The sequence below is a fragment of the Charadrius vociferus genome, unplaced genomic scaffold (genome assembly GCF_000708025.1).
Source record: "Charadrius vociferus isolate BGI_N301 unplaced genomic scaffold, ASM70802v2 scaffold450, whole genome shotgun sequence".
Lineage (NCBI taxonomy): Eukaryota > Metazoa > Chordata > Aves > Charadriiformes > Charadriidae > Charadrius > Charadrius vociferus.
Window position 1 is genome coordinate 4,276,220 of NW_009646931.1, and position 22,939 is coordinate 4,299,158.

The 22,939-nt window shown below is 36.9% G+C and overlaps 1 protein-coding gene across 1 annotated transcript; it reads left to right on the plus strand.

Moving 5' to 3' along the window:
- Positions 1-1,154: 1,154 nt before the first annotated feature.
- MAP3K1 (mitogen-activated protein kinase kinase kinase 1, E3 ubiquitin protein ligase) lies at positions 1,155-22,777 on the plus strand. The gene is made up of 19 exons (XM_009894694.1): positions 1,155-1,301; positions 4,324-4,530; positions 5,679-5,879; positions 6,632-6,748; positions 7,300-7,448; positions 9,881-10,002; positions 10,769-10,850; positions 10,982-11,159; positions 11,912-12,202; positions 12,625-12,746; positions 13,806-13,897; positions 14,141-14,330; positions 14,648-15,923; positions 16,826-16,978; positions 18,351-18,513; positions 19,002-19,133; positions 20,124-20,266; positions 20,748-20,879; positions 22,192-22,777. Exons 1-19 carry the CDS (start codon positions 1,158-1,160, stop codon positions 22,339-22,341), a joined length of 4,044 nt encoding a protein of 1,347 aa, XP_009892996.1. The 5' UTR covers positions 1,155-1,157; the 3' UTR covers positions 22,342-22,777.
- The last annotated feature ends 162 nt before the right edge of the window (positions 22,778-22,939 follow it).

Sequence of the window (22,939 nt, forward strand, 5' to 3'; positions counted from 1 at the left end):
GAAATTTAATTTTAAGATCATCTTATTGCAATGCATGTTACAGGGAATATGTTCTAGGTCATCATACAGTACAAAATGCAGTTTTACCTGCATAGCTAAATGCTTTAGAAGCTGAAGAGTGCGTGCATGAAAGCAGTGGTTGTAACTCAATTATTATATAGCTTTGGCTTCCACTTTAAGTTGTGATTTTATTTTTGAAACAAAACTTCATCCTGAGAGTTGGCTTAATCAAGCTTGCTGATTTTTAAAGACAGTTAACTTCAAGATGATGGGTGAGGATCATGTGCTGCTGCTTAAGAATGTGGTTTTCCTGGTTATTTAGCAGATAGCTCAACAGAATCAGGAAATATTCCAGACTGTTCATATTTGTTTTTCAGTGTCTGACAGTATTTTTTGCTTTTTCGTTGTTGCCAGCAATCACAAGCCACTACTTTGCTGTAGGTCAAAGTAGTACAAGCCCAGATGGGTTGCGCTTTTGTTTTACAGATACGAACTTGCTGTGAATTTTGCTATAATTATGGCTGACTTGAAGGGCTTTTGAGTCATCGGTCACTCAGAAAGCAACTCTCAAGGCCACTAGTCTTACTTTCACGACTTCTGTCTAGTTTAAACATACTTACTGTGTATTAGTTTACAAGTCCTCATCTTTGAGGAAGAGTTCATGTATAGGAAGAGGCACTACATACATAGTTTCATGCTTGTGCATCCTATGAAGATGGAAAACTTTCACCATTAATCTACATTCATGTTGCAAATTGTTTTAAACTAGAGATTGCAAGCTTGAATTGCCAAGGAGTGCATGAACCATTACAACATTTCTGAAGTCTTCGGTGAGTGAAATGACATATAGGGCAATTTTTGTATTGGTCTAGTATTTGCCAAGACCTTCCTTTTTACTGGGTGTCCAATGTTACAAGCAGTACACACATTTTAAAGAAATAGCCTTCAGAACAGGTACACTGCAAATGGCAGACTAGCAGATTAGTCCTAATGCTTAAAAGGCTTGCTGCAGTCAGTAATGCAGTCAAGTAATGTTTTAGCAGCTGCATTGTAAGGAGAGGGAGAATAGGATGGCACAAAGTTTAAGAATGCTGTGGTATTGTACTTTAGCTGAAATTAATTGTGTTTATGACTTTTTTTTTTGCTGTAGTCGTGACATGGAGAATAAAGAAACCCTCAGGGGGCTGCAGAAGATGGAGGACCGCCCAGAAGAGCGCATGATCAGGGAGAAACTCAAGGCAACGTGTATGCCAGCCTGGAAGCATGAATGGCTGGAAAGGAGAAGCAGGAGAGGCCCTGTGGTAAGTCGCACTGATGGAAGAGCAATATCTGTAACAGCTGTTACAAATAAATATCCCTTAAATTTCTTTCTACTAGAAATCTCTTTCTTAACAAATTGCATACTCTTTATTTTGGTCCTCCTGTTTATTTTTTTATGAGCTGTTTAACTGGAAACTGTGGCTGACTTTCTAAAATGTACGCATTTATTAAGCTTTATTTTAAAGAAAAAGGCATATAGCTGTGCTGCCGTTTTGTGTAGTATCAAGTAGTACTGTGACAACACTGCCCTCTAATGTCAACAACAAAAGTAGCTCCTGTTCCTTGGGTAAAAACTTGAGTGCAAATCTGCACTATAGTGCTTTGTACTACTGCCTTGATTCCTGCAGGTTTCATGACTTCACTTTTCCTTAAAGTTTTCTATGAATTATAACAGAAGTGTATGGAATTTTTGCTAGATGAGAAAACAAACTGCAGTCTTGCTAGAACCAGAAAAAAACCAAAGCTGAGTAACACCTTCACACAAGTCTAAACTCTGCTAAACTTAGGATGCCGGAGTATTCTATTAGCCTTTTGGGTAATGGTTTTGTATAAGTGGCTCAGAAGCGTTTTTAAGAAATTGCAAACAGATCAAACTTGAAACTTATTAAGCATAGTTACAATTCTATTCGGTATAATGCTGGTTAATTAATAGCCATTAGTTACTTGTAAGTGTAGTTGCTTTGGTCGATGTGACTCCCATGTACAGCTTGATGGGAGTGCTAATTTAAAGCTAAGATCATCTGATGCAGGAAACAAGTCTTTGGGGACAGCTTTTCTAGAACAGAAACAAAAAGATTCTGTTGGTAACTTTCTGTCATGAGAAAGAACATTGAAAATAAAGTGCACCAAAAAAGCAATACCTCAAAGGGTCAGATAACACAAAACAGTTCTTACTTTAAAAACTTCTAAATTCATCTTGGTTACTGCATAGCTTGAAATTGTTTCCCTGCTCAGCCCACTTCCCTTGAAGTTTCTGGGGGTTTTAATACAACTTTTGATGGTTCAGATTCTCAGTTACTACCACTTTACATTTTAAATGTTTTCAAGCACTGGCAGCTGGTAACTGTAACTTGTCCATAGGCACATGAATTTGCATTCTGACCTTCCAAGAAAGAAAAAGTATTTCAGTTATCAGTGGAGGGGGAAAAAAGAGATGGCACTGCTTTTTTTGTACTTCTTTATCGTATTCACTTTCATAATCAGATAGCAGTGTATTTACAAACAATAGCAACAAAGGTTTCTAAAAAGTTCAGTTTTGCAATACATTAAGTATGGTGACTTCTTAAAGTAAAATGAGCAGTGCTTGGATCAAGGCTGTAAACGCGGATTTTTCTTCTCTTAGGCAGTGCCTAACTGCTAGACCACAACCTCCTCGTTGTCCTCCCTATTGCCTGCTGAAACTGAAGTATGTTTCTGGATAGTGGGATAGCTTCAGTTGGATGAGTTAAATGCTTCAGTTTAAAATAGCATTTGACCTTGTGGATGCAGTCCAAATCATCAGGTAGAAAAGCACTGAGTTTGGATGTCTCTTCTTCCCTGTATCCTGAGCAGGGAAAGCGCCTTCCATTTCTTTGCCTAAATAGGAGAACTGGAACTTTCTAGGAAAGGTGCGCTCTGTTAATCTGAAGTGTTACTTGGAGCTTCCTTCCAGCTTTGAGTCAAGCTTCTAAGACATGGAGAAATGTGGAACTAAAATTGAATCTGCCCACTGTGACTGCTTTTAATTCGATTCCCAGGGGCGTTACTTTTCTTGTGCATTATGTGGGTCTGAGAGGCAGGCAGCTGAAAGTTGTCTTGAAATATGCCATACCTCAGTGTCAAAATTCAGTGTTCATGCAACAAAGCACTGTGGTGGAAGTGTGTGTACTCCCTCTGCTTGAGCACCTCTGTCTGTTCACGTAGTGCAGCACTGTGCACAGTGATTAGCTCGGATATCAGATGTGGTGTAGCTGTTTTACTTGTATGGCAGGCAGAAAACCCAGGTGTGGTTCTTACAGGGCACAGTACACCTTAATTTTGCTGCATCGCCTCCAGGTTTAAAGTGACTTTTACTTTGCAACAAGTGTTATGCTGTAGAAATAGCAGCTGTAGTATTTCCCAATGGATACTTACTGTGTATAGCAGATGGATTCAATGATGTATAATAAGCAGACAGTGCCTGCAGAAAAAATTATTTTGGCTGCTCCTATCCAAATGAGGGAACCGCTGTCCTTTGAGGTACCATGAATGACAATTACAGAGGTACTTTGAGAATTGTCCTGGTTTGAGGTAAAACAAGACTGGTTTTGTTCCGTTACCTCTTAGCTGGGCCTCTTCTAACTACTGAAATTAACAGCATATTGTGCAGAAACTGTTCAATCTGAGTGGTAAGACCTATGTTCATAGTTGATGCCAGGGAATGGAACGCGGAGAGGCTCTTGCTCATACTTACTGCTACAACAGCCCAGGCCAACCAACTTTGTTACTTGCCCCATTGGAGGGTCAGAAGCAGAAGAGCATAGTCTGCCTTTGATCCCAATCTTGAATCCAGATCAAATCGAGTTCCCATCTGTCACTGAGTACAGTCTAGGACTTCCCCAGTGCCAGCCGGTGACAGGAATGTCATCCTGGGAGCTTGATATGTTTTTGTATATATATTTCATTATTTCCTTTTTATTTTATTATTAATATTTCATTAAAGTAGTTTAGTTCCTTCTAAACTCATAAGTGTCTCTCTCCCTCCTGCTTCCCTCCTTGAAGAGAGGTAGGGGGAAGCATCTGTCACTTGCCTGCTGGCTGGGCATGACAAGGCTCAAGTCCGTTGCTGCCACAACTAACGTAAGCAGCACAAATGGACAGGGAAAAAGGGTTTTTGCTTTTCTGTTGCTTATAGACTAACAAGATAACCCTTATTAGATGTTATTAGATTATATAATGCTAGCAAAATGAGTTTTGATTAATTTGTTTTTCTTTAGTACAAAATGATCAGTTTGCAATTCTAACACATGGTTTAATTCCTGCAAGGTGGTGAAACCTATCCCCGGGAAAGGAGATGCATCAGAAATGAACAAACTCTCTCTAGAAGCTCAAGCCGAAGGACAAAGCACTGCTTCTTCACCTACACAGAAAGGAAGACGTAGTCCTTCTCCTAGTAGCTCCTCTTCATCATCTTCTAGGACGGTTAAATCTGAATCACCCGGTGTTAGAAGAAAAAGGGTATCTCCAGTGCCTGTGAGTTGCAAGCTGTGATGCAATTTTTATTTGGCTATATTCTGCAATCTTTTGCTTATATTAATCCTCCCTGTGTAGGGCACGATGGTGATACAAAGGGTTTATGACAGGGTATCACTTGAATGAGACATGCAGAGCATATCTCATGTTACATTTCTCATATGTAGAACTTTACTCTTAGGTATGTGTTTTCTTTCTAATTCAGTCCTGGGTTTAATTTTTATTTCTAGGAAATAAATGAAGAAATATAGATTACACAGTCATGAAGACGTGTATGTTCTCTTAGCTTGATTTGCACAAAGAGGTGCTAGTAGTTTGGGGTTCTTTCCTGTGGTTTTGTGTGTCAGTTCTCCAGGCAGGTATATTTTGTTGGGAATAGGATTGTTGACTGGATTAAGATTCCTGCAGAAAAGTCTTATGTGTATGCTATTTGTGATCCTCTATTCCAGAACTGACATTTATGTACCGAGTAGGGAAGATTTAGGTATGTGCATTGTTAGAAGACTAAAATCTTCATCGTTACATTTGAGAAGATCTGAAATAGAATGTTTTGAGCAATAGTAACTGGCTTCATTAAAGATGATCAAGAGTATAACTTTTTGAGCGATAATATCTAACTGGTTTTCTTGTTAGAAAAGTGCTCATCCACAGTTAAGCTTCAGTTGACTTGTCTACAACTTCACAGTGCAATTAGAATCATAGTATAGTTTGGGTTGGAAGTGACCTTTAAAGGTCACCTAGTCCAATCCTACTGCAATGAGCAGGGACATCTGCAACTAGCTGTTTCCAGGGATGGGGCATCTACCACCTCTCTGGACAACCTGTTCCAGTGTTTCACCATCCTCATCATAATAAAATGCTTCCTTATATCTAGTCCCAATCTGCCCTCTTTTAGTATAAGCCATTACCCCTTGCCCTGTCGCAGCAGGCCCTGCTAAGAAGTTTGTCCCCATCTTTCCTGTAGGCCCCCTTTAAGTACTGGAAGGCTGCAATAAGGTCTCCCCAGAGCCTTCTCTTATTCTATGTCATTTGGAAGGGGAAAAAACAAAAACAAACCCAAAACAAAACCAACAAACAAACCAAGAACCCAACACCTAATTAAACTTACTGTTGTCCTGGAAATGCTCATGATGGCACTGCTTATGTAGTTTCAGAGTGGACGAATAACACCACCTCGACGAGCCCCATCTCCAGATGGCTTCTCTCCATACAGCCCTGAGGAAACAAATCGTCGTGTCAACAAAGTTATGCGAGCCAGGCTGTACTTGCTGCAGCAGATAGGACCCAACTCTTTCCTAATTGGAGGAGACAGCCCTGATAATAAATACAGAGTGTTTATTGGGCCTCAGGTAGAGAACTTTTTTGTGTTGTCTGTAGCTTTTATTAATTTATAGTTAATCTTAGTAAACTGTTCAAATTAGATTAAGTTAGTCACCAGTCCATAATAATGGTTCTTTAATGTTTAAAAGTTGTAATCTGTGTTTGTATAATATAATTATCAGCTTGTATTTTGTCAAATATGTAGGAAGTATATTAGGTTTGTCTAAAGTTTCTCTTAAAAAAAAAAAAGAAAAACAGAAAATAATTTGGAAGTAATTACTATTGTCCTGTCCATTTCTCGTGTCCAGAAGTGGCTCTAAATTGTATATGTTAAGTATTCTTTTGGCTAAAATTTGGTCAGTTCATTTTCCTAGTTTCTCACTGTGAAACACTTTATTTCCTCTGGGAAAGCATCTCATTTAAGTTTGATTGCTGTCATGTTATGGATATATGGTGATTATATGCATAAATTCCTTCTAGCATGAAGCATAGCAATAGCTTCAGTTGATTTAAAAACAAAAAAAGGAAAAATGTGGAAAAAAGTCAGTTGAAAACTGGTGTAATAATTGTCTGCTTTTCCATATATATTCCTGAATAATATTTTGGGAATTCACATTTTCTGTAAGGCCATGTTAGAAGATATATATGCTTATATATTTCATATTTTGCATAAACTACTTTGGGGGGGGTAAGTATATGTTATATAATGCACTTAAATGTGGAAAAATTATCTATGTAATTATGAATTTGTTACAGCCTTAGCATAAACTTTTCTTTGCAGACTTGTAGCTGTGGCCGTGGGACATTTTGTATTCATCTGCTGTTTGTTATGCTACGGGTGTTCCAGCTTGAACCCTCAGACCCAATGCTCTGGAGAAAGACACTGAAGAACTTTGAGGTAATCAATTTCTAATAGATTTAATGGCAGATCTAAACCACACTCCAGTTAAGTCTTTAGGACATGATCTTAAAAATGCTGAAAACTGTTGCTTTTCAAGGCAACAAGAATATATGTTCTTAATTATATCATTAATTCAGTCTAAAGAGCTCTCTAAGTAGAAAAAAAAAAAAAAGCTGCAAATGACAGAACTAAAAGAACAGTAGAGAGCTGTAGTTTAGTGAGTAGGTCAAAGCTTGGATTTTCTATTAAAATTCATGTATTTGTCTCACTGATTAACTGAAAAGTAAATAGAATAAGTGTCTTCAGAAGTAATTGTGTGTATACTTAAAGCTGCTGTTTTCTCTTAATAAGCAAATAAGTTTTTGTTGTAAAGTGTTTCTTGTGATATATTTATGAGTAAGACTTTTGAAATTCCTGCTACTGCTAATGCATTATTGTGAAGGTGAACAGATCTTTTTTTAGCAGCAGTTAAGCTTCGGTAATATTACTTTTAATTACAAGCTATTCATAGCATAAATACGACTGTTGCTATTTTTTTCTGATGTTAGGTTGAGAGTTTGTTCCAGAAATATCACAGTAGACGTAGCTCAAGGATCAAAGCTCCATCTCGTAACACCATCCAGAAGTTTGTCTCACGCATGTCAAATTCTCATACATTGTCATCATCTAGTACTTCTACATCTAGTTCAGAAAACAGGTTAGTATTTTTCTAAAGGAATTAAAAGTCTTATTTTGTAGTTTTCGTCTAATCTTGGAGGTTTAGAATCACCTACATTATTTTTTTTTGTTCAAAGCTGCTTTCATTTCAAGCCGCCTTAAGTCTCTGTGTTTGCAAACAATTGAGTCAAGCATACATTAGTCACCCTGGTACCAAGTCAGCATATTTGCTTTATAACCTCTATTTGAAAAATCTTAAGTAGAGTTGTGAAAAGAATTTTTTGACCCTTTATGAATTTGGGAAACAAACTTTTGAAATGTAATTGCAAGACTGAAGCGTATTTTATTGACTTTGGAAACCTATTTGTGTGAATTTGTTCAAATATAGCACTCGTGCAAATGTTGACAAATAAAGAAACATGATTTTTCTTTTTCCCATGTCCTACTTTGGAGAAATGCTCGTGCCTACAACAATATACTGAAATTTTTTGGGGGGTAAATGCAGTCTGTGTAAACCTATATAGAATATATATATCTAAAAACCTAAGTAAGCATATATTTAAAAAAACCTCTTCGTGTAAAATGGGTGATTAAAATATTTTAGGGGCACTCTTAAGCTGTTGTGATTTTTATAGTTTATACAGTATGAAATGATGCCTTATTTATCAATTTTAAGTGATGTTTGATTCTTTGACTTTTTTTTTACTCCAACTTCTACTACTTGAGTGTTTTTGCATGTTCTTTTCCTTGATTTTGAAAAGATATTGGTTAATTTTTTAAACAAGTCATTTTTGCATGCTTTAGTGGGTGAACTAAACATCTTCCGGAGAGGTCAAACCGCATAAGGCAACCCCAACTGAGGCTTTCTTTTGTGTAAAGTGAAACCTAACTTAAAGAGTACCTTTATGTTACTTTGTGATAATAAGCATATAGTTAGGTGAATATATACAGACAGGTTTAGAATTCTGATGTACAGATTGTGACCTTAATTTCTCATCATCTTTTACTTATTTTGCCAAATTGCCAAATGTGTCACTGTAAATAAATTGCATAAATAAAGCAGTTAAGTAGTTCCAGAGTAGATTATGTTTTTATCTGGCAAGCCAGTTCCTTTAATGTAGATACCTTATGTGGGAGAATATTTATTTTTTTTTTCATCAAAATTGGCTTCACTGCATTAGTTCTCATTGTTTACAGGATGAAAAGTTTTTCAGTTGTTTGTCAGTACACCTGATGATTAGTTCCTAGCATTACTGGTTCAATGAGATAAGTTGCTGTTTCATGCAAATCTGATCTTACATGAAAGGAGTATTAGAGAACACCAAGCACTGGATTCATTTGAGATAAAAGTTTACTCAGTTCTGATCATTACTGTGACTTGCAGTTATTTTTGGTTTAATACTAGTTCTTCAAAAATGGGTTTCAAACTAATACTTGTGTTTCTATATGTGCTGTGGAAATAAGTTTTTCACTCAAAGCCTATTTTTTTGGATTTTTCAAGGGCAAAAAATAGCGTCAACCATTTGCAAGGAAATAGAAGTGAATATCGTGTGTAGAAATAACATATGCAAATTAATTTTATTTTTAAAAAAGTTGTTGGTGAACAAATACAGGGTTCCTGCAAATTTTTAGAGACACATCTACTATAAGTTAAATTTTTGCTATGAATAGTAAGAGTTCTGCACATTTAAACAATACTATAAAGTATTAGAATCTCTAGTTGTCACTACATGTTGTTTAAGTTCAGAAGAAATTTTCTGGTGAAATCTCTGGTTATATGCATATAAAAAGTAAGGTGGGGTAAATAAAATGGAAGTAACATGTAAAACAGGGAAAATGTTTGTGGGTGTTTTCTTTTTAAATCTAACCATGATATGTAGGTATGTTAGTGTTCATGTGAATCTATTGCATCTCTTTCTGTTAGTGGCAGAAAATTCTTGAGTGGCTGTTATATTCTGTTAATTTTTTGAGTTTTATATATGTTCATCAAATGGTATTTACAGTTTCCTGTAATGGGCTAAAGACTACCTTCTGACTCCATCATGCTCCTTTCAGAGTATTGAAAAAATTGTGGGTACCTTTCAAAATATAAATTTTTTTTAGTTTTTCAAAACGAAATAAGTAAAAAAGCAAAGGTTGGTTTGTTTAAAGAAGCCTTAGGGGAAAAAAAAAATCAAGTGCCCAAGGTTGGGCCTATCAATCTCTAATTGGTATCTGACCTAGTTTGGAAAGATGTCATACATTTTGTGACTTTCCCTTTCATTTCAACAAAGTGTTGTCTGTACTCAGTGCTTCTAAAAATTTGGTTGCCTGCTTATTCAGACCAAGGTTTAGGAGAATGATCCATGAATAGTCTAGTTATTCAGAAGTCACTATTCCAAACTGGAAATTAATATTTATTTTTTTCACTGTTAAAGCCTGTTCTGAATTCTGATATGCCACTTTTACAATCACAAATATCTATTTTTATAGTATGAAGGATGAAGAAGAACAGATGTGCCCCATTTGTTTGTTAGGCATGCTGGATGAAGAGAGCCTAACTGTGTGTGAAGATGGCTGCAGGAACAAATTACACCACCACTGCATGTCAATATGTACGTTGTCATCTTTGTCTTGTTAAGTTCTGGTGGCTCTGAATATGCAACAGTATTGTAACCTCATGTGTTTTGAGGTTTTTTTTGTTTGTTTTAAAAGTTTAAAAAAAAAAAAACAACAACAAAACCCCACAAAACACAGAAACCTGCTCTTAAGTGATGACTGGTATCTCTTTGTGAGAGTTTGTTATCATTTGGGTTTTAATGATATGCCTTATTTTATCAGATAGTCACAAATCAAGTTTATAACTTAATGCTTTGAGAAAGAAGTTAACTGCAGGGCTAGAGGTTTGAGCCTCTAAGTAAAAAGATAAAGATTGTTCCTAAACTTGCTCTAATTGGACATAGACTTTTAGCCCCCTGTGACTTGTCATTAGAATGCATGAAATTCATCTACTATTAACTAGGATTATATAATGAATTAGAGTATGTTTGCATACTACATTAAATAAAGCATATAAATTTGCTTTACCAAATAAAATTCCATCTCACATATTTTAATACTTTTGAAGAAGTATTTCCTACACTTGAGGCCAAAAGGAACTGCATTTCAGTTCCTAACTAATGGTAGTGCTAAATTGAAGCATTTCTGCATGCAAAAAAATGCTTAAATGCCCGTATTTATCTGGCTGCTGCAAATGGCTCAGTTCAGAAGTATTTATACTCAAACTAATATTCTTCAGTAAAACTTAAAAATTGTAATGGCATCTTCTGGTTTTGTACACTGTAAAACTGAAGTACTTATTATCCTGTTGCTGTGTTCCAGGGGCTGAAGAATGCAGAAGAAACAGAGAGCCACTTATCTGTCCTCTTTGTAGATCTAAATGGAGATCTCATGATTTCTATAGGTAAGGATTCAGTCTGTGTATGACAAACTATCTGTTTCTGGATCCTTAGTTCATGTTCCTAAATATGCTGAAGTACTTACTTCAGTAAATTTTTGATTTGTTAATCCACATTATTTGTTGTTAATCTGTAGTCATGAATTGCCGAGCCCTGTGGATTCCTCTGTTCTCCGTGTGGTTCAGCAACAAACTCAGCAGCAATCTACAGCTGGATCACAGAGAAGAACTCAAGATAGCAATTTTAACCTTACTCATTATGGGGTCCAGCAGATCCCTTCTGCCTATAAAGATTTAGCTGAGCCATGGATTCAGGTAATTTTACTTTGTAAAAGGAGCTTCAAATGTAAAAACTGTTTTTGAACTGTTTTGCTAGATTTGTCAGATCAGCAATTCGAAAATTTATTCTGAATCCTATCAGCTTTACGGTTGATTATTACTGGAAATAATTATATTTAACTTGCATCAGAAGAGAAGGTTCTCCAGTCTTGTTTTAACTGGGGTTTCAGTTTTTGACTTCATCTCAGGCCTCATATTAAAGGTCCATGTAATAAAATGAAGTATTCTTAACTGTAGTTTTCATTGTGCAAGTGTCACATACATACAAAATTGGGACTTACCCAAGTTGTGTTGCAGGAGCCAAATACCTAAATAAGCTCTAGAGTCTAGAGGTGCATTCAGCTGAACAGGAGTCACACACTTAAAAGTGGGAGAAGTTGTATTGCCTATATTTCTGCTGTAATCTTTGCCTGGCATAGCTGGACCTTGGTTTCAGGGTTGTTTATATCAATGTCTAGAAACAAACTCCATACTGAATGATTAAAATTCAAAGTGAGTGAAACCATCCATACAGTCACTTTCCCTCTTCTAAGAGTTTTTGGAGACCAAATGACTTGCCATTTATGATGTTTCATTTCTGTCACAGAATCTTTCTGACACATTTCTGACTTCTTAAGGTGATTTTTCACCAGAAACATTTTTTTTGCTCTTTTTGATTGCTTTTCTTAGGTTCTTAAGTTGCAGCATTATTCAGTTTGACTCCTGTAATGTTGCTTTTTCCTTGGCAGGTATTTGGAATGGAGTTAGTTGGCTGCTTGTTTTCCCGAAACTGGAATATACGAGAGATGGCACTTAGACGTCTTTCCCATGATGTTAGTGGTGCTCTATTACTGGCTAATGGTGAAAGCACTGGAAATTCTGGAAGTAGCAATGGAAACAACACAAGTGCTGGAGCTCTGGGAGCAGCTAGTGGGTCATCTCAGACCAGTATCTCAGGAGATGTGGTGGTGGAATCCTGCTGCAGTGTGCTGTCCATGGTCTGTGCTGACCCTGTCTACAAAGTGTATGTTGCTGCTTTAGTAAGTAATTGTTTATCGTATTCTAGTAATTTCAAAGTTACTTCATTTTTAAAGGGGAGGGGAAGAGAGGAGATACATGAAGTCAGGAATCCTAGTAATTGTTGTTGAGCATCACTGATGACTTAGCTTTTAACTGTCATCTGAAAGTGAGATGAACAAAATCCTCAGCAAGAGTGAAATAGCATGACTCCGCTGGCCAAATACAAGGAAATGCTTGCTACAGTGCTGAGTATTAACAATACTTGTATGACCAAGTTCTTTCCAATCTCAGAGTACCTGACTAATTCAAACAGTTATCCTTTCAACATTTCACTGATGTTTTGAATGCAATTTAAATAAAGCTATTTACAACTCTTTAAGAAGAATTTAAAACTGTGTAGCTAATTTGATTTCATATGTATTTCTTTTTTCCTTTTTCTTAGAAAACTTTAAGAGCCATGCTGGTATATACTCCCTGTCATACTTTGGCAGAGAGGACTAAACTACAGCGACTTCTCAAGCCAGTTGTAGAGACAATATTAGTTAAATGTGCGGATGCCAACAGGTATGGTGTCTCACAAACTTCAAATTCATTTTGGATTTTTACTGGAATGTCTTGAAGCTTCATTTGTTGCTATTTTCGTGGAACTAGGAATCCATTTATAGTTAGTGGTGAAATAAAGTGTGTGGATCATGAGTATAAATATATCGTAGGTTTGTTGAAGTCCAGTTGATACCAACAAACTTCTGGCTTGAAAGATGTAGGATTTGAAGGCATCTGGTTGTATTTTCCCAACATTTACAGATCTTAAATGATACTTTGCTTTCATAAGGCCTTTTTCACCCCTTAAAATAAGGGAAGATGTTAGGTGCTGTCATCAACCATCCCCTTCATCTCAGTTGATACTGCTTTGGTGTAATTCTTACGACTCACCTTTAAGCAGTCAGCAAGTACCAATCATGTATGTTTTCTACTTCAACAAAAGATGTTGTACAAATGTGCCATGAAGTGTTAAACTAACACGACTACTTTTTATTTCACATTGTAACGTTAGGAGATGGCTATTCTGAATTAATGCCCTTGGCATTTCTGGCTTGATTAGGCCTTGTCTTCCTGTCCCAAGCTCTACCCTGTTTGTTCTGCCAGACCAACCATTTTTTCGCCTGTACTGTAAACTAGATACAGAAGTGCACCAGCTTGATTTTTGCCTCTTTAGGTTTTAGTTCCTAAGCAGCCTTTCTTCTGAAACTGCAGCTAGAGATGCCCTGGCAATAGTCTAGCAATAGAATATCTAAATTTAAAGGAATAGGTGGAGTAGAACTGTTCCTTGTGTTGCTGGATTCCTGGATTTGGTCTGTTTTTGCAAGAGGATGAGGTCCTATTTGGGTGTTTGTTTATTTATTAGTGATAGACATTACATTTCTGGAAATATCCTCATAAAAAATGTCACAACTATTAGTAGCTTACAGACAGAGGATTATAGAAATGTATTGGAATAAAGTGATGTGAAATCATTTTCCACACGCAATTCCAAGCTAATGATTATTAAAATATAATGATTAGAATGTTTTTCCTTCAAAGCATCGGCGAAAAGAGTTATTTTTTGGTTTTAATTTCTTGTAGTCGAACAAGTCAACTTTCAGTGTCAACACTATTGGAGATGTGTAAAGGCCAAGCGGGCGAGCTGGCAGTTGGGAGAGAAATACTTAAATCTGGTAATAACTCTTCATATATAATTGAATTATAATTACAAGCAAATATACGGAAGTATTTTAAATTTAAAACAGGATTTATCCAGTATCAGCATGGCAGAGAACAGTATTTCTTTCAGCAGTTTGGGAGTGGGGTAATTTGGGCACAGAATGTGTATTTCTGTATGATGTAGTTCTGATCTTTATTTAGATCAGAATTTAGACTGTGAACATTTCTAATCCTTATTTTATCAACTTTTTTTATAGGGTCCATTGGTATTGGTGGAGTTGATTATGTTTTAAATTGTATTCTTGGAACCCAAACCGAATCCAGCAACTGGCAAGCGCTACTGGGGCGACTTTGTCTAATAGACAGACTTCTGTTGGAATTTCCTGGTGAATTTTATCCCCACATTGTCTGTGGAGATGTTTTGCAGGCTGATACCGTAGTAGACAGGTACTTGCTTAGACTATGTGATTATTACTCTTCGTAGTTGAATTTGTTGGTGGTGATTTCTTAAAAAAAAAATTGTTCTAATTCCTGTAAACAAATAGTATATATTTATATGCAAAAGTGCACTTATTGTATGGGGGAAATGGTTGCCTTTTTTAGAAACTTCTGACCTATGAGTGAATTTTGAAGCACCAGAGCAGCAATGTCTTTTTTTCTGCTGCAGAACTGACAGCTAAATACATTATCTTGAAATGGCTTTCTTAGCACTAGTTAACTACAGCATATCATTGTATAAAACACCTCTCTTTTTTTTTTTTTAGGTATAAGAAACTTCTCTCCCTCTTAACTTTCGCCTTGCAGTCAATTGACAATTCCCACTCAATGGTTGGAAAACTATCGCGGAGGGTATTTTTGAGTGCAGCAAGAATGGTGGCAAGAGTGCCTCATGTTTTTGTAAAGCTGTTAGAAATGTTGAGTGTGACAAGCTCAACTCATCATGCAAGGATGCGTCGACGTCTGATGGCAATAGCAGATGAAATGGAAATTGCAGATGCCATCCAGCTAGGCACGGAAGAAATGCACTCTGGGGAATGTCAACATGAAGACTTTTTGCAGCTACCTGTACCGGATAACTCTCCAGAAGCCACAGAAAGTAATACTCCTAACAATACTGTCCAGTTATCAGGGAAAAGTGGGAAAGGTTTAAGTGATAAAAAACCTAGTGCCAGTCCAGAGGACATTTCTGAGATGCTGGCTGGCCTTGCTGTGGGACTTCCTGTTTCATCAGTAACCACTGAGCAACCAAAGCCAGCCATTCAAACGAAAGGAAAGCCCCACAGTCAGTGTTTGAACTCTCCTCCCTCATCCAGTCATTCCCAGTCACTATTCCCAACGCTTCTGTCTCCTTCAAGCCCATCTGTACCAGCTGGCACTGTAACAGATGTCTCTAAACTCAGACCTCAGGGATTCGTTCCCTGCAAAATCCCCTCACCTTCTCCTCAAACGCAGCGGAAACTTTCTCTCCAGTTTCAGAGAAACTGTTCTGAAAATAAAGAACCAGAGAAACTTTCTCCGGTTTTTACCCAAGCCAGGCCATTGCCATCCAGTCACATACACAGGCCAAAGCCATCACGACCCACTCCAAGTGATGTGAACAAACAGGGAGAATCCTTAAAAAACAGTATGACACTTGACCTAAATGACATTTCACAGTGTGATGGCAATAGTAGTAGTAATAGTGCAGTTATACCAAGTGAAGAGACAGTGTTCACACCAGTAGATGAAAAATGTCGATTGGATGTTAATGCAGAACTCAATTCCAGTATTGAGGACCTACTTGAGGCCTCCATGCCAACGAGTGATGGCACAGTTACATTCAAGTCTGAAGTTGCAGTTCTTTCTCCTGAGCGGGCAGAAAATGATGATACTTACAAAGATGATGTAAACCATAATCAAAAATGCAAGGAAAAGATGGAAGCTGAAGAGGAGGAAGCTTTAGCTATTGCCATGGCAATGTCAGCGTCTCAAGATGCCCTGCCAATAATTCCACAACTACAGGTCGAAAATGGTGAAGATATCATAATCATTCAGCAAGATGTAAGTATACATATGGGAATGTAGCAGAAGTCTCAGTTGAGGTTCACTGAATTTATAAAGCAGTGCAGTCATGTATCCAAAGTTATATAAACCCAAAAGGTACTCAACACCCTCTCCTAGGAGTTGGAGTATAAACAGTCGGTCAGGTGAGGGTGCTAACAGAATCCTTCCATGGTTATTAACAAGTTTAGAGAAGGTGTTTGGAAGACAAACATATAATGTACCAACCTTCAAAATGGCAAAGAGAAGCGTAGAAGGAAATGGGGAAACCAAGAAACGAGAACAAAACTCTTAAGCATGAGTAAAACTGAACTGATTTTTGAAGGCAATTGTACAAAACCAACCTAGTTTCTGAAAGAAAAGGCAGAGTTGGAAGAGATCTTGTTGGTACATCTTGAGAGAGGTGTGAAATACTTTAGAAGTCAGAAAAAAGATATTTGTTTGCAAATAGACAAAGGCACAAGAAATAAGAATAGAGAAAGGACTACTTTATTTGTGATCCTTTTCATGGGGTAACAGCATGTGAAGCACGGGAGAAATAAATTAAGTAGAAAACAACATGAGTTTGGTTGTGTTTACTATGGATGCTAACTAAAACCTTAACTAGACATGAGATCAGGAATAGAAAAGAAGTCTTGCTCCTGTTTGTGTCCTTAAATCTTGCTTTTCATCTTCAAATAGTAACATAGAGGGGGCTCTCGGCTCTTACATGCAGTAGGAGTATGTGGGTTATGAAATACACTAGTGTTCTGGCCACAGCTGAAACATGTATAACATGCAGTACAAAGAACTGTAAGGGAGAAGAGCGGCATATAAGCTTGGATGTTTCATAACCTTCCAGAATGTCTACATTTTAGATGCATGGTAGTAAACGTAGAATTGATTTGGAATTTACTTTGCAGACACCAGAAACCCTGCCTGGACATACCAAAGCAAAACACCATTACAGAGAAGATGCAGAATGGCTTAAAGGTCAGCAAATTGGTCTTGGAGCTTTCTCTTCCTGTTACCAAGCTCAAGATGTAGGAACGGGGACATTAATGGCTGTAAAACAGGTAAATGCATTAAATACTTCACTTTCTTTAATATTGTACTTGTTCTTCAACATTTCTTTGGAATATTAAATACAAAAGCTCTCTGCTCTCACTGACTTCTTGTGTTCCTTGCTTCCTCTGCTCCCTGTCATGTGTTCTCACATAATGCACAGTAAAAAGTCTTTATGTGCATGGTATTAACATAATATTTTCAGGCTTTTTCACTTCTCCTTAAAATGAAAAAAATACTGTACTTTTTTTATATGCCCATTTTCTTTCCTAGTTCTTCAAATGCATTTTTACTTTTATGAAGTTCATAAATTGGTGACAGGCTTAGGAATGGAGCCCAGATCTCTTGATTTTGAATTAATGCCCTACTTGCAATGTAGCTGTTATAAGTAGTTTCCCCTTACTTGTCAAGACTTTTTTTCCTGAAACAGTTTAAGTGGAGGAAGTGTTGTTAAATGCTTGTTTCCTCTGATCCAACAGCCACACTTTGTGGCAAGTATTTGTAATATTTAAATTGATAGATACAGAAATGTGGCTGAGAAAAGGGGCCCAAATGCATACGCATCATTCAATATTTTTGAAAGTTCTAGATGTAAATCTTTCACACTAAAGGTGTCCTAGGTCTGAATCAGTTATATCAATATAGAGGGAATCTTAGTCCTAGCGTTTTCTTACTAATTCTAGAGTGAACTTATACCCATGGAATTGAGCAATTTCAAAACTTTCAATGAGGGAAAGAATATCTGTCTTTAGCTATTCCTCCTTTGAAACTCTCTTGCTTGTGAAAGAGTAGGACTGTCCTTGTAGTCCTTGAGGCTCCTCCTGGAGAGATGATGACGGTTCTGATGCCCAGGGGAAATTCTCTACAGCATACCATTATTTCAGATTTAGTATGGGTCAGAGCTGGGGTTGGCTCCAGTTTCATTACAGGACTTCTGATCTGCTTTCCCCCCACCCCCTCATTAAATTTTGGGGATAAGAGGTTTAGTTATGAAACTAATAGTATGGCTAAACTGGTAAAATTATTACAAACAGCACCACTGTCAGAATCACGTTTCAGGCCTTATGTTTCTTCCTTTTCTTCAATGTCTGGAAAAAAGAATTTTTCCTAGTTTAAGCAGAGGAGAGTGAAGAGGGAAGTTTTCCCAATCCATACTTCGAGAGATTTTTGTTGGTATTTTGCCAGAAGATCACTCTTAATTTTCTATGACTGTCTCACATGGAGATACATTCTCAGCTGAAGGGACTTTAGGTAAAAGAACATTTGCTATTTCCAAGTGGTGAAAAGGGATGGAAAACATTCCATTCTTGTTACTGTACTGAAGGGGGGTTTACAGGGCTGGTAATTATGTAAGGTAAGTCTGAATACCATATTTCAAAACAGGTGACTTATGTCAGGAACACATCATCTGAGCAAGAAGAGGTAGTTGAAGCGCTGAGAGAAGAAATAAGGATGATGAGTCATCTGAACCATCCTAACATTATTCGAATGTTGGGTGCTACATGTGAGAAGAGTAACTATAACCTCTTTATTGAATGGATGGCAGGTAAACAACTACTATGCCAAAGAAAATGAAACTATCAGTTGAGTCTTGAACTGTGTAGTTTCATATTGTGGTTTGCATCACTTCAGTTTGCAGATTTGTATTTTCATTGCTGGTGGTAACCAGTGTAAAGGTCTACTTAGCACTTTAAGTGGTCATAGCAACATTCTTACTGGTGCATCAGGTTTTTTATTTTGAATTTTCTATACATGATTTGTCATACAGTTAAAGCAGTTGGAAGCCCTAAAGAAAAATTCTACTTTTTCCTCAATTTCTGATTCTAAACAAGGAGTTAAAAACTTTGAGAGACAGGCACTTCAGTTGCAAATACATCAAAACTGTTGCATTTCAGTATCTGTGTAACTTTTAGTTACTATTAAAAATCTATTTATAAATTAGGAATACAAAGACCAAGTTCCAGTTTTAGGAGGCAGTGCTGCATTCTACTAATACAAAATGTGTTGATAAAATGGATTGTTTTTATCTTCTAGGGGGTTCAGTTGCTCATTTGTTAAGTAAATATGGAGCCTTCAAAGAGTCGGTTATTATTAATTACACAGAACAACTGTTACGTGGCCTTTCTTACCTCCATGAGAATCAGATAATCCATAGAGATGTTAAAGGTGAGAATTACTTAGAATGTCTTTTAAAAAGGAATATTCAGAAAGTAGCATCTACTTTGGCTTGAGACCTATTGCTTCTCTCAGATACCATCTCAAGTGGTATTTCTATTGGGTTTGTCTGATCATTCGTAAGAACCTTTAATAACTGAAATTAGTCAGAGCATTCCTAGCATGCTTGGGGATATTTGCTACGGGAGCCGATAGTTTAGAAAAATTGGTTTTCTCAATTTGTTCAAATAAAATATGAAGATGCCATATAGCTTTAAAGATTGCTAGTTAAATTAATGTAAACGTTTACACTGAAATGATAGTAAAATTTGTGAACAAGCCAAGATACAGAGGTCGGGTTTCTAATGTAAAGGAATACTGTGAGTTTTCTTCCTTCATCAGAATTGAACATAAATACAGTTGTGCTGTGTTTGAGCAAAATGTGGACTTTATTGGGAAATAGCAGTCTTAATAAACATTTCCCTTTAATGTCACTATAGGTGTCCATGAACTGGAGGGATATCCAGATAAGTAGAAACATAGTGATGACAAATATTTGTCTCTACTATTTCTTCTTAAAATAGGAAAACTTTCAATTGCTCTGTAATTCTCTTCAAGACAACTCAAAGTTGCTTAAGGATGAAATAAGTTTAAATTTCACAGGGAGCTGGAGGCAATGAAAACCTTCGGGGTTTTAGGTCAATGTTTTCTTTCATTATTCCATCTCCAGGCATTGTTCCAGAACCCTGTGTTTGCCCAACTTTGAAAGTTTGATTGCTTCTCTGAATCTCTCGGACAGCCTCAAGCTGTGTGCAGTATCATTCAGGCATAACAGAAAACTGACATTATTAGACTTTGCCCTTGATTTTTAGATTTCCTGATACTGGGGGTGGGGAATGTCAATCTATTTACAGTTTTTAAATGGAGGGAGGAAGAGTGTCTGTTCATCCTTTTGCCTTTGATAAAAGCCAACTAGCAGTATTTTCATTATGCTGTTGACAGGTGCCAATTTGCTAATTGACAGCACAGGTCATAGATTAAGAATTGCTGATTTTGGAGCTGCAGCCAGATTGGCATCAAAAGGAACTGGTGCGGGGGAGTTTCAGGGACAGTTGTTGGGAACTATTGCATTTATGGCACCGGAGGTAAGAAACCAGTTTTGGAAGTTACTTCAAAAAGTTTGTTTGAACTCTTTAAACTAATTCATACAACCAAATAGCAGAGAATTGCTGTAAATAGTTCAAATATGTTTTAAGTGTACTTGTTCTAAAGAATAGGAATGATTCCATCATGGCGATAATGACACTTCTTTTGCCCTGTCAAATTTATTTTAAGTAGTTTGTTACAAGATATATCTATCATAAGTATTGTTACTAAAATCCAAATGACTATTCAGTCAAAAGCTAACTATTGCAAAGTACTTTGCTTTTCCCCTGTGATCAGGTGTTTTATTTACTACCTCTCTACAGCTGTATAAATCTTACAGCATTTACATCACTGCTCTCTCAACCCAAAACATTAATGAGAATGCACTTGATTGATTTTTTTTTTTTTTTTTTGCATCTAAATTACTTAGAATTAAGAGACTTTGAGGTGGATAATCTGAGATTTGGTCTGTCTGTTCAGGTGCTGAGAGGTCAGCAATATGGTAGGAGCTGTGATGTGTGGAGCGTTGGCTGTGTTGTTATAGAAATGGCTTGTGCTAAACCTCCTTGGAATGCAGAGAAACACTCCAATCATCTTGCTTTGATATTTAAGGTGAGATATTTTGTTGCTACCAATATGCTACAAAAGATGCTTTCTAATTTCATATGTAGCAATCTGAATTTTAGAAAAGTGTATAAGTAGTAGGGTTGTTGCAATACCACTTCTTTATATTGGAGCTGTTAGTACAAAAAAGTACTGATACCAGCATAACCATAGTTGCTTGTTCCAATGGGGGGAAAAAAAAGGCTACCACCACAATAATATACAGAAAAAGCTCTAAGATATAAATACATGGTGTAACAGGCTAAAAAAAAAAAAATAAATTGGGAATAGAGTCAAACTTGACCCAGGTAAAAGACTGGGATTTGAACTCTTTCTTACAGCCCTGTAAAATACAGAAGCAAAAGAAGTGTTTCTACCATAAAACTTTTGTGTGTATTCATATTTCATAGTGTCCTTTGGTAAAACCATGATGTTCCACATTCAGATTTTGCTGCAAGATACTTGCCTTTATGCCATGCTATATATGAATATTGCCTCTCCCTTTTCTAGGCCCTCCATTTTGGCATTCATGTTTCTTACTAAAATCAGTTAGGTATATTTAATTTTGGAAGTCTAGTTGAACTGTAGGCATTAATGAAGTAAATACTGCCACAAGTGAAGAAAGTGATTATTAGCATTTTCACTAGCATGAGTGAAGAAAGCATTTTCACAAAACAGAACTAGCGCAGCAGTATTCATATATGTTTTAATTAAGTACAGATCACTTGTGATAAGAGACATAATTATCTTGGTTCTGTGTCTCTGTGAATCTGGTGGTGCCACTCTAGTGTTCTCAATCATCTTGCTTAATTTGATCTAGAGAAGGTCAAAATTAATTTGGTAGGGAGTGATTTGCACCTATCTGCCCTTTGGGGTGGTAGCAGAAGTATAGTAAAAACAATGTAAGAGAGCATACCCAGCTTAACATATCATAATATAACATATATCTCCATGTCGGCTTCTGACAGTTAACAGTGGTGGCAGTGAGTAGATTAAAGAATACCTGCATATATGATGTAAGAGCTTTTCTTACAGCCTGCTTAGCAGATGGTCACTGCAGAATCTTACTATAAAATTCAGAGAAAAGTGCAAGGAGGCAGACTGTGAAAGGAATAGGCATAAGGGCAACTTAAGACCCATTTTATAAAATGAAAGCAGTATGTAATCTTCAAACTGCAGTAGGTAGGAAATACGCTAAGTGGAGAAAAGCTCGTAAATATAACTTGTCAGCTGAAAAAGATCAGCTTGCAGAAGATTTTTGGGGAAGGAAAGGGGGCTTGAGAATCACTGACTTCTAAAGAGTTATTTTCCCTTTGTTCAGATTGCTAGTGCAACTACTGCTCCATCAATCCCTTCACATCTGTCTCCTGGTTTGAAAGATGTGGCTCTTCGGTGTTTAGAACTTCAACCTCAGGACAGACCCCCATCAAGGGAGCTGCTGAAACACCCAGTCTTCCGTACTACATGGTAGCTACTTATACATAAGGCTGATATACTGAAGAAGATGCTACTGAATATACAACTGTCTTGCAGTGCCGTTAAGCACAGCAAATTGTATTATTCTGCTGGCCTTAATGATAGATAACATCAAGGACTTAAGGTCAGTGGAGGACCCTACCTAAGTATGTGATTGACAAATCAAGATCTTTACCTAAGCTCAGTATGCAACATTTCACAACTTGTGCAGAGATTTGTAAACTGTGCCTTTTCAAACATCTGACTCTATGTGAACACAAAAGCATTTTTCCTTATATCTGCATGATTGTCTAGCAGATAAGTGATTATTATTTTATTTGGAGCACTTTTTCAGCAATATTAGCAGCTGATGGGCTCAGGATCTATTTTAATCTAGCAATCACTGTTCCATTTCACATCATGCAGATGTAAGCATAGGGTTCTGCAATTAGTCAGTTTTCAGCACTGGTTAAAAGGAAGTTCTTTATCTGTCCCTTTTAACTACACAAAGTTCTCTGAGTAACAAATCCAAATGTTGGTGGATACTTTAAAAAAAACATTTTGCCTTCCTTAAAGTAAGAGCAGACAGTTGTGGTTCACTGTGCATTTACTGC

Coding starts and splice junctions, on each gene's coding strand:
- MAP3K1 (XM_009894694.1), top strand. CDS start 1,158: ATGGAGAATAAAGAAACCCTCAGGGGGCTGCAGAAGATGGAGGACCGC. Junction 5,880..6,631: donor GAGTGTTTATTGGGCCTCAG/GTAGAGAACTTT, acceptor TTTTCTTTGCAG/ACTTGTAGCTGTGGCCGTGG. Junction 20,267..20,747: donor TTGCATTTATGGCACCGGAG/GTAAGAAACCAG, acceptor CTGTCTGTTCAG/GTGCTGAGAGGTCAGCAATA.